The following is an 18552-nucleotide window of genomic DNA, read 5'->3' on the forward strand; positions in this document are numbered from 1 at the left end:
AGTGAATCTCGCTTGCGCATGAGTTGCCAAGTATGTCCTCGTAGTGTACGCAAGGTTTTTGTAGTGGAACTTACAATTTTTGACTTGTCAAGCCTCGATGTTGGTTGCATTCATTTCAATGATCGAGAATCTATTTCGTAAAGAAAGTTGACGGGATATGCTACTCGGAAAGGGAACTCCCGATGACCGGTTCCAAGTGTACCTCTCCCGAGTTTTTGCGCAAGGTGATAGTGACCTTGACGACAGTTGAGCTGCCTTTATAGTTGGCTGAGAGGAAGGAGTCGAATGCTTATGGCTTACAACCGTGTGTTTCTGTGACAGAGTCGTCTCGATCGTAGTGGAAAATTGTGAAGCTTTATCGTCTGTTTCGTCTTAACGCTTCTCCAACTTCTGGCATTGGACAGTCGTTTTTAAAGAAGACCATGGCATCGGATACCACATCTGTGTTGTCGAAACAGGTGCTCCTGTGGCTTGTTGTAGGTAAGTTTTGGAGAGACCCGCAGCGCACCGCTATCCTTGATCCCGCTCAACGCTTTCTTTCATTCCGTTTCTACAAATGATGCCTGGGCATGATGGTTTATCATTCATTAATGAATGATGACCAAAACACAATTCGATAGAAACTGCAAAGATGATCAAGTAAATAAAAACGAACCCTTTCATCATGTCAAATAATTGATTATTAGTAAAATATGAATATTATTAAATCATATTCATATTTTTAGAGATTCATATATTCAATAATTTTAGAAAACATGAAAAATAATAGATTCATTTTAACAAATAAACGTGCTTGTCTGAGCCATAGGGTTGACTTGTATATATGAAAGTCGTCATCGTGAATCCGAATGATTAAATACCTTAAGGGCATTTTCGTAACATTTCGTGAAAGGAGGATGCTCCAGACACGGACGGTGTACTTAGTCTAAGTGGCTTGTAAAAATATAAGGTCAATAGGACATTTAGACTTCACAGCAAGTTGGAGGTGCTCAAAACGGACCCATCCACACGGGTCAATTATCTGTTTTAATTAATCATGCATAGCTCCCTGCTGCTGAGGAAAATTAATTTCACACTTATCTTAACCAGCCTGCTGTGCTGAGGTCTGATGATGCGTGTTGCTGTCTGCACGATCTGCTTCCTTTTACTCTCCTACTTTCCGTTCCCTTTGAGCACGATCCACGTGGAGCCTCTCTGTAATTCCTGTACACCGACAGGACCAAGACATGGCACCTCATAACTATTTAACTATTTCTAAGAATAGGCTAGTATTCTCTTTGCCTATTAAAAAGCTAGGTTTTTGGCGCTGTCTAGGCTACTGTTAAAACAGATGGAATACTTTGACCTACCTACCTGAGGTGATGATAATTTTCAAATGATAGTTCACATCATTAAATATTATATGATTAATAACGTTTGTTTCATCCATGATAAACTAGGCAATTGTGGATGCCTCGCATAGTACACGGTAATGGTCTGTAACGTTTAACTGTGTGTGTGAGAGTCTGAGTCATAACTGCAGAAGGCCAGTGTGTGTTAGGACCCATACAGCAGCTCTGACTTTTAAATGAGGGAACTCTTATTATTTAAAAAAAATTGTTTTTACTCTCAAAACTGAGAGCATAGAACATCCCTTCCTCCCTCTTGTTTTGTTCATAACAGAACCTCAATCAATACATAACCTTTTGTGCTAAATGCTGTCCATACTACTGTACACAGAGCCCTGGCTAGAAATCACAAGAAAATCATATTTAAAACAAGCTCAAAGAGCATTTGCAGAGCTTGTCTCAGTCTCCCTCTATTTCCCTGGTGTCTAAATAAAACTTTAAAAATAGCTTAAATGAGGGTGGAATTTCACTCTCATACAAAATAAAATACATTTAGCGGTATGTTTTAGTTGTGTTATCCCTGCTGGTTGATCCAGTGAGGCATGCTTAGCTTAGCTGCAGTGTTGTTTTAATTTAAGATGTACAATTAACAGAGGGCTCCTGAATAATGAGTGACTGTAGGGGTGCCAGATTAGAGGGAGCATTCTTGGGTGACGCACCAGCATGCTTTTCCTATATGAGGTTATTCTCTGGCAGGGACTAAGTTTTTATATTGTGATGTTGCAAAGCTGTCTCCTGTTGTTTCTCAGTTCGGTTTCTTTGGAACTCGGATCTCCTGTGAACCCTGTTTTTCATCATTAGTTGACGTCACTCAGAGGGAGTTTATCGAGCATTCAATCAGAGGTGCTGACAACACGGCTGAGGGATTGACTTAGGGTGGAGGTGGTGGGAAAAGGAGAGGGGGTGATGTGAGGCCCCGAGGAGTTAGCTAAGTAGTTTAGGAGACAGAGTGGGAGGTGTACTGCTGGTAAGGAATAAAACGGAGGGAGGGAGGAGGGGACAAGGGAGACCTATAGGAGTTGGCTAAGTAGCTTAGGAGACAGAGCGATGGTCTACCGCTGGTAGGAAATTAAACAAGGACCCCATGGGATGACGGCAGCAGGGAGAGAAAGGTCAAGTGTGCCTCCCCCCCCCCCCCCCCTTTCAGAGCTGGCTTTGTGTGGCGATTAACACTGATCCTCTCACAGATTCATTACCCTCACAGGAGACTCCCCACTACTCTCTCTGGCCCTATCCCTAACACACATACTGTAGACATACAGTTAAAGTCAGTCAGTCATCTGTCTTCACTAGTGTGTGATTCTTTACTTTTGTTTTGGACACATACTCTGCCCCTCTCCAACAACACATTATACATCATCACCATTCCTGGGGGAAGGAATCAGTTGACGTGCAGTTATCTAAATTAATCTCAGTTTGGCAAAGAGAATTCCTCTTAACTGGAGAGATTAATAAGAAATTGAGGAGGTGGGGCCAAGGTAGGCAGGAAGAAAAATTGAGATTGGTGTTTTGATTGTTCTATGACTACAGTTGTCAGCTCTGCTGTGTTCTCAGGTCCAGTTGGACTGGTGGGAAAGACCCACCCACCTGTGATTGGACTGATTGGGTTAATCTGCCGTGAACAACATTATGTCTGGAGAGATCGGGATGGAAACCATGCCTTTTTATGTAGTTGTGCTCAAGTGTAACATGATAAATATCTGGATTTCTCTTTAAAAACTACAATATCTACAACTCTTTGTATGGTCAGTCTCCCATATTCAGTGAGCGGACTTCTGCCAAATGTAGCATGGCAATAGACCCATATGTTTTGCTTTAACTCTGTTCATGGAGACCAACAACTTAGAAACAGCAGCATTATTTAATTCACACACTGGGCAGCAGAGCTGATTTTACAGCCCATTGGCTTTCATGCCTGTCTTATAAAGCACATTTTAACCTTATATAACAAAGGCACAGCATCACTACTGGCTGCAGACAGAGACATCCAATGGCTTCTCATTAGTGACCCAAAATCCAGGGAGAGAAGTTATGAAAAGAGACTCCTCTCTTCCATCGGCATAGTATATGTATATATACAGTTGAAGTCGGAAGTTTACATACACCTTAGCCAAATACATTTAAACTCAGTTTTTCACTATTCCTGACATTTAATCCTAGTAAAAAATTCCCTGTCTTAGGTCAGTTACGATCACCACTTTATTTTAAGAATGTGAAATGTCAGAATAATAGTAGAGAGAATGATTTCTTTCAGCTTTTATTTCTTTCAGCACATTCCTAGTGGGTCAGAAGTTTACATACACTCAATTAGTATTTGGTAGCATTGCCTTTAAATTCTTTAACTTGGGTCAAATGTTTCGGGTAGCCTTCCACAAGCTTCCCACAATAAGTTGGGTGAATTATAGCCCATTCCTCCTGACAGAGCTGGGATGGTGTTCTTCAGCTTGCAAGCTACCCCCTTTTTCCCCAAATATAACGATGGTCATTATGGCCAAACAGTTCTATTTTTGTTTCATCAGACCAGAGGACATATCTCCAAAAAGTACGATCTTTGTCCCCATGTGCAGTTGCAAACCGTAGTCTGGCTTTTTTTATGGCGGTTTTGGAGCAGTGGCTTCTTCCTTGCAGAGCAGCCTTTCAGGTTATGTCGATATAGGACTCGTTTTACTGTGGATATAGATACTTTTGTACCTGTTTCCTCCAGCATCTTCACAGGGTCCTTTGCTGTTGTTCTGGGATTGATTTGCACTTTTCGCACCAAAGTACGTTCATCTCTAGGAGACAGAACGCGTCTCCTTCCTGAGCGGTATGACGGTTGTGTGGTCCCATAGTGTTTATACCTGCATACTATTGTTTGTACAGATGAACGTGGTACCTTCAGGCATTTGGAAATTGCTCCCAAGGATGAACCAGACTTGTGGAGGTCTACAAATTTTTTTCTGAGGTCTTGGCTGATTTCTTTTGATTTTCCCATGATGTCAAGCAAAGAGGCACTGAGTTTGAAGGTAGGCCTTGAAATACATCCACAGGTACTCCTCCAATTGACTCAAATGATGTCAATTAGCCTATCAGAAGCTTCTAAAGCCATGACATCCTTTTCTGGAATTTTCCAAGCTGTTTAAAGGCACAGTCAATTTAGTGTATGTAAACTTCTGACCCACTGGAATTGTGATACAGTGAATTATAAGTGAAATAATCTGTCTGTAAACAATTGTTGGAAAAATTACTTGTATCATGCACAAAGTAGATGTCCTAACCGACTTGCCAAAACTATAGAGTGCACTAATGTATGCACTCACTAACTGTAAGTCGCTCTGGATAAGAGCATCTGCTAAATGACTAAAATGTAAAAAATGTAAATGCTTCAAGCCCTAAGCTGGACAACTCATTGTGTACCACTAGCTCTTTGATTCAAATGAGCTGCATGCTGCATGTTAAGGAAGTACAAACAGCTAAAAAAAAGTATGATTAGAGGGACGCACGTACATACATACATACATACATACATACATACATACATACATACATACATACATACATACAGTGGGGGGAAAAAGTATTTAGTCAGCCACCAATTGTGCAAGTTCTCCCACTTAAAAAGATGAGAGAGGCCTGTAATTTTTATCATAGGTACACGTCAACTATGACAGACAAATTGAGAAAAAAAATCCAGAAAATCACATTGTAGGATTTTTAATGAATTAATTAGAAAATTATGGTGGAAAATAAGTATTTGGTCACCTACAAACAAGCAAGATTTCTGGCTCTCACAGACCTGTAACTTCTTCTTTTAGAGGCTCCTCTGTCCTCCACTCGTTACCTGTATTAATGGCACCTGTTTGAACTTGTTATCAGTATAAAAGACACCTGTCCACAACCTCAAACAGTCACACTCCAAACTCCACTATGGCCAAGACCAAAGAGCTGTCAAAGGACACCAGAAACAAAATTTTAGACCTGCACCAAGCTGGGAAGACTGAATCTGCAATAGGTAAGCAGCTTGGTTTGAAGAAATCAACTGTGGGAGCAGTTATTAGGAAATGGAAGACATACAAGACCACTGATAATCTCCCTCGATCTGGGGCTCCACGCAAGATCTCACCCAGTGGGGTCAAAATGATCACAAGAACGGTGAGCAAAAATCCCAGAACCACACGAGGGGACCTAGTGAATGACCTGCAGAGAGCTGGGACCAAAGTAACAAAGCCTACCATCAGTAACACACTACGCCACCAGGGACTCAAATCCTGCAGTGCAAGACGTGTCCCCCTGCTTAAGGCAGTACATGTCCAGGCCCGTCTGAAGTTTGCTAGAGTGCATTTGGATGATCCAGAAGAGGATTGGGAGAATGTCATATGGTCAGATGAAACCAAAATAGAACTTTTTGGTAAAAACTCAACTCGTCGTGTTTGGAGGACAAAGAATGCTGAGTTGCATCCAAAGAACACCATACCTACTGTGAAGCATGGGGGTGGAAACATCATGCTTTGGGGCTGTTTTTCTGCAAAGGGATCAGGACGACTGATCCGTGTAAAGGAAAGAATGAATGTGGCCATGTATCGTGAGATTTTGAGTGAAAACCTTCTTCCATCAGCAAGGGCATTGAAGATGAAACGTGGCTGGGTCTTTCAACATGACAATGATCCCAAACACACCGCCCGGGCAACGAAGGAGTGGCTTCGTAAGAAGCATTTCAAGGTCCTGGAGTGGCCTAGCCAGTCTCCAGATCTCAACCCCATAGAAAATCTTTGGAGGGAGTTGAAAGTCCGTGTTGCCCAGCGACAGTCCCAAAACATCACTGCTCTAGAGGAGATCTGCATGGAGGAATGGGCCAAAATACCAGCAACAGTGTGTGAAAACCTTGTGAAGACTTACAGAAAACGTTTGACCTGTGTCATTGACAACAAAGGGTATATAACAAAGTATTGAGAAACTTTTGTTATTGACCAAATACTTATTTTCCACCATAATTTGCAAATAAATTCATAAAAAATCCTACAATGTGATTTTCTGGAGAAAAAAAATCTCATTTTGTCTGTCATAGTTGACGTGTACCTATGATGAAAATTACAGGCCTCTCTCATCTTTTTAAGTGGGAGAACATGCACAATTGGTGGCTGACTAAATACTTTTTTTCCCCACTGTACATACATACATACAGTGGGGAGAACAAGTATTTGATACACTGCCGATTTTGCAGGATTTCCTACTTACAAAGCATGTAGAGGTCTGTAATTTTTATCATAGGTACACTTCAACTGTGAGAGACGGAATCTAATACAAAAATCCAGAAAATCACATTGTATGATTTTTAAGTACTTAATTTGCATTTTATTGCATGACATAAGTATTTGATACATCAGAAAAGCAGAACTTCATATTTGGTACAGAAACCTTTGTTTGCAATTACAGAGATCATACGTTTCCTGTAGGTCTTGACCAGGTTTGCACACACTGCAGCAGGGATTTTGGCCCACTTCTCCATACAGACCTTCTCCATATCCTTCAGGTTTCGGGGCTGTCGCTGGGCAATACGGACTTTCAGCTCCCTCCAAAGATTTTCTATTGGGTTCAGGTCTGGAGACTGGCTAGGCCACTCCAGGACCTTGAGATGCTTCTTACGGAGACACTCCTTAGTTGCCCTGGCTGTGTGTTTCGGGTCGTTGTCATGCTGGAAGACCCAGCCACGACCCATCTTCAATGCTCTTACTGAGGGAAGGAGGTTGTTGGCCAAGTTCTCGCGATACATGGCCCCTTCCATCCTCCCCTCAATATGGTGCAGTCGTCCTGTCCCCTTTGCAGAAAAGCATCCCCAAAGAATGATTTTTCCACCTCCATGCTTCACGGTTGGGATGGTGTTCTTGGGGTTGTACTCATCCTTCTTCTTCCTCCAAACATGGCGAGTGGAGTTTAGACCAAAAAGCTCTATTTTAGTCTCATCAGACCACATTACCTTCTCCCATTCCTCCTCTGGATCATCCAGATGGTCATTGGCAAACTTCAGACGGGCCTGGACATGCGCTGGCTTGAGCAGGGGGACCTTGCGTGCGCTGCAGGATTTTAATCCATGACGGCGTAGTGTGTTACTAATGGTTTTCTTTGAGACTGTGGTCCCAGCTCTCTTCAGGTCATTGACCAGGTCCTGCCGTGTAGTTCTGGGCTGATCCCTCACCTTCCTCATGATCATTGATGCCCCACGAGGTGAGATCTTGCATGGAGCCCCAGACCGAGGGTGATTGACCGTCATCTTGAACTTCTTCCATTTTCCAATAATTGCGCCAACAGTTGTTGCCTTCTCACCAAGCTGCTTGCCTATCGTCCTGTAGCCCATCCCAGCCTTGTGCAGGTCTACAATTTTATCCCTGATGTCCTTACACAGCTCTCTGGTCTTGGCCATTGTGGAGAGGTTGGAGTCTGTTTGATTGAGTGTGTGGACAGGTGTCTTTTATACAGGTAACGAGTTCATACAGGTGCAGTTAATACAGGTAATGAGTGGAGAACAGGAGGGCTTCTTAAAGAAAAACTAACAGGTCTGTGAGAGCTGGAATTCTTACTGGTTGGTAGGTGATCAAATACTTATGTCATGCAATAAAATGCAAATTAATTACTTAAAAATCATACAATGTGATTTTCTGGATTTTTGTATTAGATTCCGGCTCTCACAGTTGAAGTGTACCTATGATAAAAATTACAGACCTCTACATGCTTTGTAAGTAGGAAAACCTGCAAAATCGGCAGTGTATCAAATACTTGTTCTCCCCACTGTACATACTGGTTGACTTACCATTAGGCAGAAGAGGCAATTGCCTCAGGCCTCACATCATCAAGGGGCCTCATGAACTGGCCATAAAAAAATATATACAAATAAAACAATACAAAAGTCTTTGCTTGAGGCCTCCTCATGCTCTGCTCGAGGCATAATAAAAAAATCCCTATCAAAATCTGTCCGTTTAAGCTATCCGCCAATGTTCGGCCTTCTGCGGTGGAAGGTGGCTGAGCTACAGCGATGTTTGTCAGACCAGGAGACATCCCAAAAATCGGTCTTCTCTCAAAAACATCTGTAGCATCCGGACGTTTTGGGCTACACACTACACCCTTCTATAGAAAGATGTAACTCTCACAAACACAATGGTGTTCTCTGTTTTGCTCTACAACCCCACAAGTGCCACGAGACTCGTCTGAAGGACCATTCTTGATACACACGGGAAACTGTTCAGCGTGAAAAACACTGCAGCGTTGCAGTTCTTAACACAAACCGGTGCGCCTGGCACCTACTACCATACCCCGTTCAAAGGCACTTACATCTTTTGTCTTGCACATTCACCCTCTGAATGGCACACATACACAATCCATGTCTCAAGGCTTAAAAATCCTTCTTTAACCTGTCTCCTCACCTTCATCTACACTGATTTTGAAGTGGATTTAACAAGTGACATCAATAAGGGATCATAGCTTTCATCTGGATTCCCCTGGTCAGTGTGTCATGGAAAGACCAGGTGTTCTTAATGTTTTGTACACTCAGTGTGTCTGATATTGGACAGACACTTTTTGATTTATTTAATTTATTTCAGTTTTTCCATGTATGCATCTGTTATTAAATTGATTTATATGGGCTAATAGCAGTAAGGCCAAATGTTTCATCAAATCATTTTTGTATATCTTTTTTTATACCTACAGATGTCCTAAAATTTGAAATCAGATAGCTAAATGATCCTTGGTATGACCGTCTTAAAACAATTCCATGTGTTAGCTTAGTAGAAACCCAACCTCGGGCCATTAGACTCTAGGGGGGTATTTAATACATAATCCACAGCATAATTATTAACTTGACCATGCGTAAAGAGATATTCAATGTCTGATTTGTTATTGTTACCCATCTACCAATCACTGCCCTTCTTTATGAGGCTTTTGAAAAGCTCCCTGGTCTTTGTTGTTGAATCTGTGCTTGAAATTCAATACTTGACTGAGGGACCTTACAGATGTATGTAAGGGGGACAGAGGGAAGGGGTAGTAATTCAAAAATCATGTTAACGCCAATTATTTCACACAGAGTGAGTCCATGTAACTTATTGTGTGATTTGTTAAGCAAAATTTTACCCCTGAACTAATTTAGACTTGCATGAACAAAGGCGCTAAATACTTATGCAATAACTATATTTTAGTTATCTAATTTGTATTAATCTTTAAAACATGTTAGAATTGTTCTTACACTTTGACATTACAGATATTTTGAGTAGATTGTTGACAAAAAGTGACAAATAACCTTTGAATTTGAATCCCACTGAATACTTTTGCTAGGCACGTCATTCTCTTTTTTTGCCAGACAGCATCAGATACGTGGGCTGCATAAAGTAAGACAGACGGGCGCTGTTCAAATCAAATCACATCTTATTGGTCGCGTACACATATTTTGCAGATGTTATCACGGGTGTAGCGAAATGCTTATTCGTTCGCTCGGATGCTTTCTCCGTTTAGATCGTTTCAGCCATTTGCGAATTGAAGGAAAGTTGGCGGGTGCACAGTGTACTGTTCGGATGTTGGAATTATTTTGGATGAATGTGCGAAGGTAACCTATTTTTTAAAGCGATTTGTTTGACAATCGGATGAAAACATAATGACTGTTTGTGTTCTTGGCACATTAAAATGTCAAAAAAATTACTGTTAAATTACATGTCTTTACTATATCCCATAATATTTTGGGTCATACACACACACACATTTCAGTAACACTTTACTTGACACCTAGCGTCATAACACGTTATGACACGGTCATAACCATGTCATAATGTCATAACAGCTGACAATATACATATATTTAGACCTGTTGTGACATATATTGCGTTATTTTATGGCTGATTAAGACACCTACATAAGTGTCAAAACCCACAAAACCTACCGCGGTAGTTATTTTATTGACATTTTTTACATTTACATCATTTAGCAGACGCTCTTATCCAGAGCGACTTACGAATTGGTGCATTCAACTTATGATAGCCAGTGGGATAACCACTTTTTCTTCTTCTTTTGTTATGGGGAGGGGGAGGGGGGGGGGGGGTAGAATGATTACTTTATACTATTCTAGGTATTCCTTAAAGAGGTAGGGTTTCAAGTGTCTCCGGAAGGTGGTCAGTGACTCCGCTGTCCTGGCGTCGTGGGGGAGCTTGTTCCACCATTGGGGTGCCAGAGCAGCGAATAGCTTTGACTGGGCTGAGCGGGAACTGTGCTTCCGTAGAGGTAGGGGAGCTAGCAGGCCAGAGGTGGATGAACGTAGTGCCCTCGGGTGTAGGGTCTGATCAGAGCCTGAAGGTAAGGAGGTGCCGTTCCCCTCACAGCTCCGTAGGCAGGCACCATGGTCTTGTAGTAGATGCGAGCCTCAACTGGAAGCCAGTGGAGTGTGCGGAGGAGCGGGGTGACATGAGAGAACTTGGGAAGGTTGAACACCAGACGGGCTGCAGTGTTCTGGATAAGTTGTAGGGGTTTAATGGCACTGGCAGGGAGCCCAGCCAACAGCGAGTTGCAGTAATCCAGACGGGAGATGACAAGTGCCTGGATTAGGACCTGTGCCGCTTTCTGTGTAAGGTAGGGTCGTACTCTGCAAATGTTGTAGAGCATGAACCTGCAGGATCGGGTCACCGCTTTGATGTTAGCGGAGAATGACAGGGTGTTGTCCATGGTCACGCCAAGGTTCTTTGCACTCTGGGAGGAGGACACAATGGAGTTGTCAACCGTGATGGCGAGATCATGGAGCGGGCAGTCCTTCCCCGGGAGGAAGAGCAGCTCCGTCTTGCCAAGGTTCAGCTTGAGGTGGTGATCCGACATCCACACTGATATCTCTGCCAGACATGCAGAGATGCGATTCGCCACCTGGTTATCAGAAGGGGGAAAGGAGAAAATGAATTGTGTGTCATCTGCGTAGCAATGATAGGAGAGACCATGTGAGGATATGACAGAGCCAAGTGACTTGGTGTATAGAGAGAATAGGAGAGGGCCTAGAACTGAGCCCTGGGGGACACCAGGGGTGAGAGCACGTGGTGCGGAGACAGATTCTCGCCACGCCACCTGGTAGGAGCGACCTGTCAGGTAGGACGCAATCCAAGAGTGAGCAGCGCCGGAGATGCCCAGCTCAGAGAGGGTGGAGAGGAGGATCTGATGGTTCACAGTATCAAAGGCAGCGGATAGGTCTAGAAGGATAAAAGCAGAGGAGAGAGAGTTAGCTTTAGCAATGCGGAGAGCCTCCGTGACACAGAGAAGAGCAGTCTCAGTTGAATGACCAGTCTTGAAACCTGACTGGTTTGGATCAAGAAGGTCATTCTGAGAGAGATAGCAGGAGAGTTGGCTAGAGACGGCATGCTCAAGAGTTTTGGAGAGAAAAGAAAGAAGGGATACTGGTTTGTAGTTGTTGACATCGGAGGGATCGAGTGTAGGATTTTTGAGGAGGGGTGCAACTCTCGCTGGACCATATTAAATTATCATTGTAATTGCGCACACATTGATGTCAGACATGCACCTACCCTAATGCTCTGTTGCTGATGACTGGGATGAATGCAGGAGCAGATTTCAAGAGCAAGACAAGACACCCTCTTTTTGATCGATGACTGACGTAAGGGCATGTACGTGACAGGCCTATCTGGCTTACATGATTCTGATGGTTATAATGCTTTTTGACAGTGTCATAAAGTGTATTTTCTTAGTTCAAGTAAAGTGACACATCATAGTCCTAATGCTTCATGACAGTGTCATAAAGTGTATTTTCTTAGTCCAAGTAAAGTGGTCATAATCAATGTTCCCTCAAAAAAAAATTAGGCGCTGAGCAAATGTCAGGTCCGCTGTGCACAAACGTGGACGTTGTGAAGATTCTGTGCAACTTCCAGCGTGCGTTTACTGTGAACACTGAGGCTGTACCCGCTTTAAGTTAGTTTCAGACAGTGGTCAAGTAGGCTACTGTGTGGGTGATTATACTGTAGAGCTACCAGAGTGGCCTACCATCAAAAACAATGGAGGAAATGCATCCCTTAACATGGAAATAGCTGCTCTATCATTCAGTCTACAGTAGCAGCCAATGTGTGTGGTGTTCAATGTAGGCCTACATCCCATGAGACTTTTGGAAAAAACATGCAGGGCTTGACATTAACCTGTTCATCCACTTGTCCTTCAGAAAAGGAGGTGACTGAAAATGTTGTGTTGTTTGATTCAAGAAACCACTTTACAAAATAAAATGCATTATTATTCCCATACCATTATTACAGAGAATCAGACAAATTATGCTACCGTATTGGCTACTTAGCTTATTCAAGCTTGTCTCAAAATACAACACTGCCCCTTTAATTAAAAAGAAAGCTCTTTACCCAACGCACTTTTCAAAGATGGCTAGAAATGTGCATGTTTTGTGCTCTTGTAAGAAGCAATCCCTCCCATATTGCTGACTACAAATGATCTATAACTGGGCTAATAACTCACTAACTAGCAAAGGATATCAACAAAATGTACACACATGGCTACATGCAGCTCTTGCTTTGATCTCGAAACAAGCACTCACGACCACTCATGCTGTAAACACAGTCCAGTTCAAAGTATATGGCACAGATCCATTATGGCAATGGTCTATTTTAATATAGGCCTACTGCAGCTCTGATTGGTTATGGCGCACCGGTCTGTGTGTGTATAGTACGGGCCTGAGTCATGCCTGTCAATGCAATAGAATCCTACTCTGATGCGTTCTGCCTACAATAAATCTCTTGCATAGTTAGTTTTGCATACTAAGTCTTGCATAGTTTATGTTTCGGTATGTTCCATTGAAAGTGGCTAATATTGCGTTGATTCGATCACAATTCCCACAGTAAATGGAAACATTGATAGTGTTAACTAAGGGGGAAAACTCTTGAAAGTTGAGTGAAGTTCAATCTCATGCTTCTCTGCGCGGGCTGATATTTATTCTGCACACATGCATGTGCACAGCTTAGAGGGAACATTGGTCATAATGCTTCTTGATGGTATCATAAAGTGTATTTTCTACATGTTCTTTAAAATATGATGAAAAAGACATGACTGTAAATAATTCATTACAACAACAGCAAAGGATTTAAGAAACAAACTTTAAAACAAAAGGTAACTTTCGAATAAATGTGGGTTTTGACACTCTTATGTAGGTGTCATAACCAGCCATAAAATAACACCATATATGTCACAACAGGTGTAAATATATGGGTCATGACAGTGTTATGACCATATTATGACAAGTTATTTATTTTATTTTATTTTAACTTTATTTAACTAGGCAAGTCAGTTAAGAACAAATTCTTATTTACAATGACGCCTACACCGGCCAAACCCGGACGACGCTGGGCCAATTGTGCGCCACCCTGGTCTCCCAATCACGGCCGGTTGTGATACAGCCTGGAATCGAACCGAACCAGGGGGTCTGTAGTGACGCCTCAAGCACTGAGATGCAGTGCCTTAGACCACTGAGATGCAGTGCCTTAGACCACTGAGATGCAGTGCCTTAGACCGCTGAGATGCAGGGCCTTAGACCGCTGAGATGCAGTGCCTTAGACCACTGAGATGCAGTGCCTTAGAGCGCTGAGATGCAGTGCCTTAGACCACTGAGATGCAGTGTCTTAGACCACTGAGATGCAGTGCCTTAGACCACTGAGATGCAGTGCCTTAGACCACTGAGATGCAGTGCCTTAGACCGCTGAGATGCAGTGCCTTAGACCACTGAGATGCAGTGTCTTAGAGCGCTGAGATGCAGTGCCTTAGACCACTGAGATGCAGTGCCTTAGACCACTGAGATGCAGTGTCTTAAAGCGCTGCGCCACTGCGCTGCTGTTATGACATGTTATGACTCTGGGTGTCAAGTAAAGTGTTACCCATATTTCTGTCAATTTGTGGCTTTGTTTTGCTTTTACCAGAATGATCGGGTCTGTTTTTGACCTATATTATCATTAAAAATATATATATATATTTCACCTTTATTTAACCAGGTAAGCCAGTTGAGAACAAGTTCTCATTTACAACTGCGACCTGGCCAAGATAAAGCAAAGCAGTGCGATAAAAACAACAACACAGAGTTACATATGGGGTAAAACAAAACATAAAGTCAAAAATACCACAGAAAATATATATACAGTGTGTGCAAATGTAGCAAGTTATGGAGGTAAGACAATAAAAAGGCCATAGTGCAAAATAATTACAACACTGGAATGATAGATGTGCAAGAGATGATGTGCAAATAGAGATACTGGGGTGCAAATGAGCAAAATAAATAACAATATGGGGATGAGGTAGTTGAGTGGGCTAATTTCAGAAGGGCTGTGTACAGGTGCAGTGATCGGTAAGGTGCTCTGACAACTGATGCTTAAAGTTAGTGAGGGAGATAAGAGTCTCCAGCTTCAGAGATTTTTGCAGTTCGTTCCAGTCATTGGCAGCAGAGAACTGGAAGGAATGGCGGCCAAAGGAGGTGTTGGCTTTGGGGGATGACCAGTGAGATATACCTGCTGGAGCGCATACTACGGGTGGGTGTTGCTATGGTGACCAATGAGCTAAGATAAGGTGGAGATTTGCCTAGCAATGATTTATAGATGGCCTGGAGCCAGTGGGTTTGGCGACGAATATGTAGTGAGGACCAGCCAACAAGAATGTACAGGTCACAGTGGTGGGTAGTATATGGGGCTTTGGTGACAAAACGGATGGCACTGTGATAGACTACATCCAATTTGCTGAGTAGAGTGTTGGAGGCTATTTTGTAAATGACATCGCCGAAGTCAAGGATCGGTAGGATAGTCAGTTTTACGAGGGCATGTTTGGCAGCATGAGTGAAGGAGGCTTTGTTGCGAAATAGGAAGCCGATTCTAGATTTAACTTTGGATTGGAGATGGTTAATGTGAGTCTGGAAGGAGAGTTTACAGTCTAACCAGACACCTAGGTATTTGTAGTTGTCCACATACTCTAGGTCAGACCCGTCGAGAGTAGTGATTCTAGTCGGGTGGGCGGGTGCCAGCAGCGTTCGATTGAAGAGCATGCATTTAGTTTTACTAGTGTTTAAGAGCAGTTGGAGGCTACGGAAGGAGTGTTGTATGGCATTGAAGCTCGTTTGGAGGTTTGTTAACACAGTGTCCAATGAAGGGCCAGATGTATACAAAATGGTGTCGTCTGCGTAGAGGTGGATCTGAGAGTCACCAGCAGCAAGAGCGACATCATTGATATACACGGAGAAAAGAGTCGGCCCAAGAATTGAACCCTGTGGCACCCCCATAGAGACTGCCATAGGTCCAGACAACAGGCCCTCCGATTTGACACATTGAACTCTATCTGAGAAGTAGTTGGTGAACCAGGCGAGGCAGTCATTTGAGAAACCAAGGCTATTTAGTCTGCCATTAAGAATGCAGTGGTTGACAGAGTCGAAAGCCTTGGCCAGGTCGATGAAGACGGCTGCACAGTACTGTCTATTATCGATCGCGGTTATAATATCGTTTAGGACCTTGAGTGTGGCTGAGGTGCACCCATGACCAGCTCGGAAACCGGATTGCATAGCGGAGAAGGTACGGTGGGATTCGAAATGGTCGTGATCTGTTTGTTAACTTGGCTTTCAAAAACTTTCGAAAGGCAGGGCAGGATGGATATAGGTCTGTAACAGTTTGGATCTAGAGTGTCACCCCCTTTGAAGAGGGGGATGACTGCGGCAGCTTTCCAATCTCTGGGGATCTCAGACGTTACGAAAGAGAGGTTGAACAGGCTAGTAATAGGGGTTGCGACAATTTCGGCGGCTATTTTTAGAAAGAAAGGGTCCAGATTGTCTAGCCCAGATGATTTGTAGGGGTCCAGATTTTGTAGCTCTTTCAGAACATCAGCTGTCTGAATTTGTGTGAAGGAGAAGCGGGGGGGGGGCATGGGCAAGTTCCAGCGGAGGGTGCAGAGCTGGTGGCCGGGGTAGTGGTAGCCAGGTGGAAAGCATGGCCAGCCGTAGAAAAATGCTTGTTGAAATTCTCGATTATTGTAGATTTATCCGTGATGATAGTGTTTCGTAGCCTCAGTGCAGTGGGCAGCTGGGAGGAGGTGCTCTTATTCTCCATGGACTTTACAGTGTCCCAAAACTTTTTGGAGTTAGTGCTACAGGATGCAAATTTCTGTTTGAAAAAGCTAGCCTTTGCTTTCCTAACTGCTTGTGTATATTGGTTCCTAACTTCCCTGAAAAGTTGCATATCGCGGGGGCTATTCGATGCTAATGCAGTACGCCACAAGATGTTTTTGTGCTGGTCAAGGGCAGTCAAGTCAGGAGAACCAGGGGCTATATCTGTTCTTAGTTCTGCATTTTTTGAATGGGAGGAAAGCACTTTTAAAGAACAACCAGGCATCCTCTACTGACGGAATGAGATCGATATCCATCCAGGATACCTGGGCCAGGTCAATTAGGAAGGCCTGCTCGCTAAAGTGTTTTAGGGAGCGTTTGACAGTGATGAGGGGTGGTCGTTTGACCGCGGACCCGTTACGGACGCAGGCAATAAGGCAGTGATCGTAGAGATCCTGGTTGAAGGCAGCGGAGTAATGTTGAGTCCCTTGGCACATGAAGGTCATGATCATGACTGTCTTTGTAATATTCTCACGGAGTTAACATTTAAGTGAACAACAGTTTATGCCGGTAAAATATACCACAATGAATGAGAAAGCCATATGCAAATAGAGTATCTTTGTTACTGCTGGTTATTTATTATATGTTTATAGCTGTGACCTGCATTTATAGGCTCATTGGAACTCCTGAAAGATTCAGGATGGGGCTGTGACTATCCTTTAGCTGCATTAATAAGGGACAGGTGTAAGCTTAGCCGGTAGTGAATATTTGATGCTTCACTACACAGTGTCAATAGGTGGTGGTAGTGAGGGAGACGTAGGCTGAGTCCTAAATGGAACATGTTTCTCTACATAGTGCACTACTTTTGACCCTAAGGGCCCTTGTCAAAAGTTGTGTACTATAGGAAATAGGGTGCCATTTAGGATACAACCGAGCGTAGTTCAGTGGGCTGGATCCTGGCTGGCAGTTCCCTGCATTAGCTAATTATTCATTATGCAGATCTGGTCTCACCCAGCCAGTCTCCAGCCCAGCGCTTCTGCAGCACAGTGTTAATTTATTGAGGACAGAAAATAAGGAGAAGCAGGATTCATCTACTCCTCTCTCTCTCTCTCTCTCTCTCTCTCTCTCTCTCTCTCTCTCTCTCTCTCTCTCTCTCTCTCTCTCTCTCTCTCTCTCTCTCTCTCTCTCTCTCTCTCTCTCTCTCTCTCTCTCTCTCTCTCTCTCTCTCTCTCTCTCTCTCTCTCTCTCTCTCTCTCTCTCTCTCTCTCTCTCTCTCTCTCTCTCTCTCTCTCTCTCTCTCTCTCTCTCTCTCTCTCTCTCTCTCTCTCTCTCTCTCTCTCTCTCTCTCTCTCTCTCTCTCTCTCTCTGTCTGTCTGTCTGTCTGTCTGTCTGTTTATCACAGAGTTTCACTCTCTCTCTCTGGATCAGCGAGCTGTGTGTGTGCGTGCGTGCCTGAAGCTGAATGTGCCCAACCATGGGACCCAATCCATTACACAAAGCTACTTCTCCCTGGTGGGTTCAAGGTATAGCCTGGGCTGCATCCCAAATGGCACGCTATTCTCTATATAGTGCATACGTTTGACCAGAGCCCCACAATGTAGGGAATAGTGTGCCATTTAGTAGGCTGACTACTGCTGCTCCCTTTATCACACTCTCTCTCTAGTGCAGGGGTGTCATGCACCCCAAAAATCTGAGGGGGCACAAAGTATGTGTTGTTGTAGAGGGGTGGACTGGAGTGGGGCTTATCCCTCACATTTTTGCATTTTTCAAACACCTGAAACAGCTTTTTCCTGCAATCTAAAGCCATAATCATTAGACCTAATTGTATGTCAAAAATTTATATTTTTCTACTTAGGTTATCTAAGCATACAGTGCCTTCAGAAAATATTCACACCTATTGATTTTTTCCACATTTTGTTGTGTTACAACCTGAATTTAAAATTGAATTATGTTTTTGGAAATGTTTAGAATTGTCTTGAAATGTCTTGAGTCAATAATTATTCAACCCCTTCGTTATGGCAGGCCTCAATAAATTCAGGAGTAAATATTTGCTTAATTTACAAGTCACGTATTAAGGAGCATGGACTCACTCTGTGTGCA

At 43.2% G+C, this 18552-nt stretch overlaps 1 protein-coding gene across 1 annotated transcript in view; it reads left to right on the forward strand.

Annotated features, from left to right (window-relative positions):
- Window positions 1-255: 255 nt before the first annotated feature.
- Window positions 256-18552, forward strand: part of LOC311128856 (receptor activity-modifying protein 1-like) — an 80044-nt gene continuing 61747 nt past the window's right edge. Inside the window, exon 1 of the mRNA XM_084161076.1 lies at window positions 256-480. Within this exon, the coding sequence (XP_084017202.1) occupies window positions 423-480 (58 nt within the window). The 5' untranslated portion in view covers window positions 256-422. The remainder of the gene's footprint in view (window positions 481-18552) is intronic.

Source organism: Coregonus lavaretus, assembly GCF_964263955.1.
Source record: "Coregonus lavaretus genome assembly, chromosome: 5".
Lineage (NCBI taxonomy): Eukaryota > Metazoa > Chordata > Actinopteri > Salmoniformes > Salmonidae > Coregonus > Coregonus lavaretus.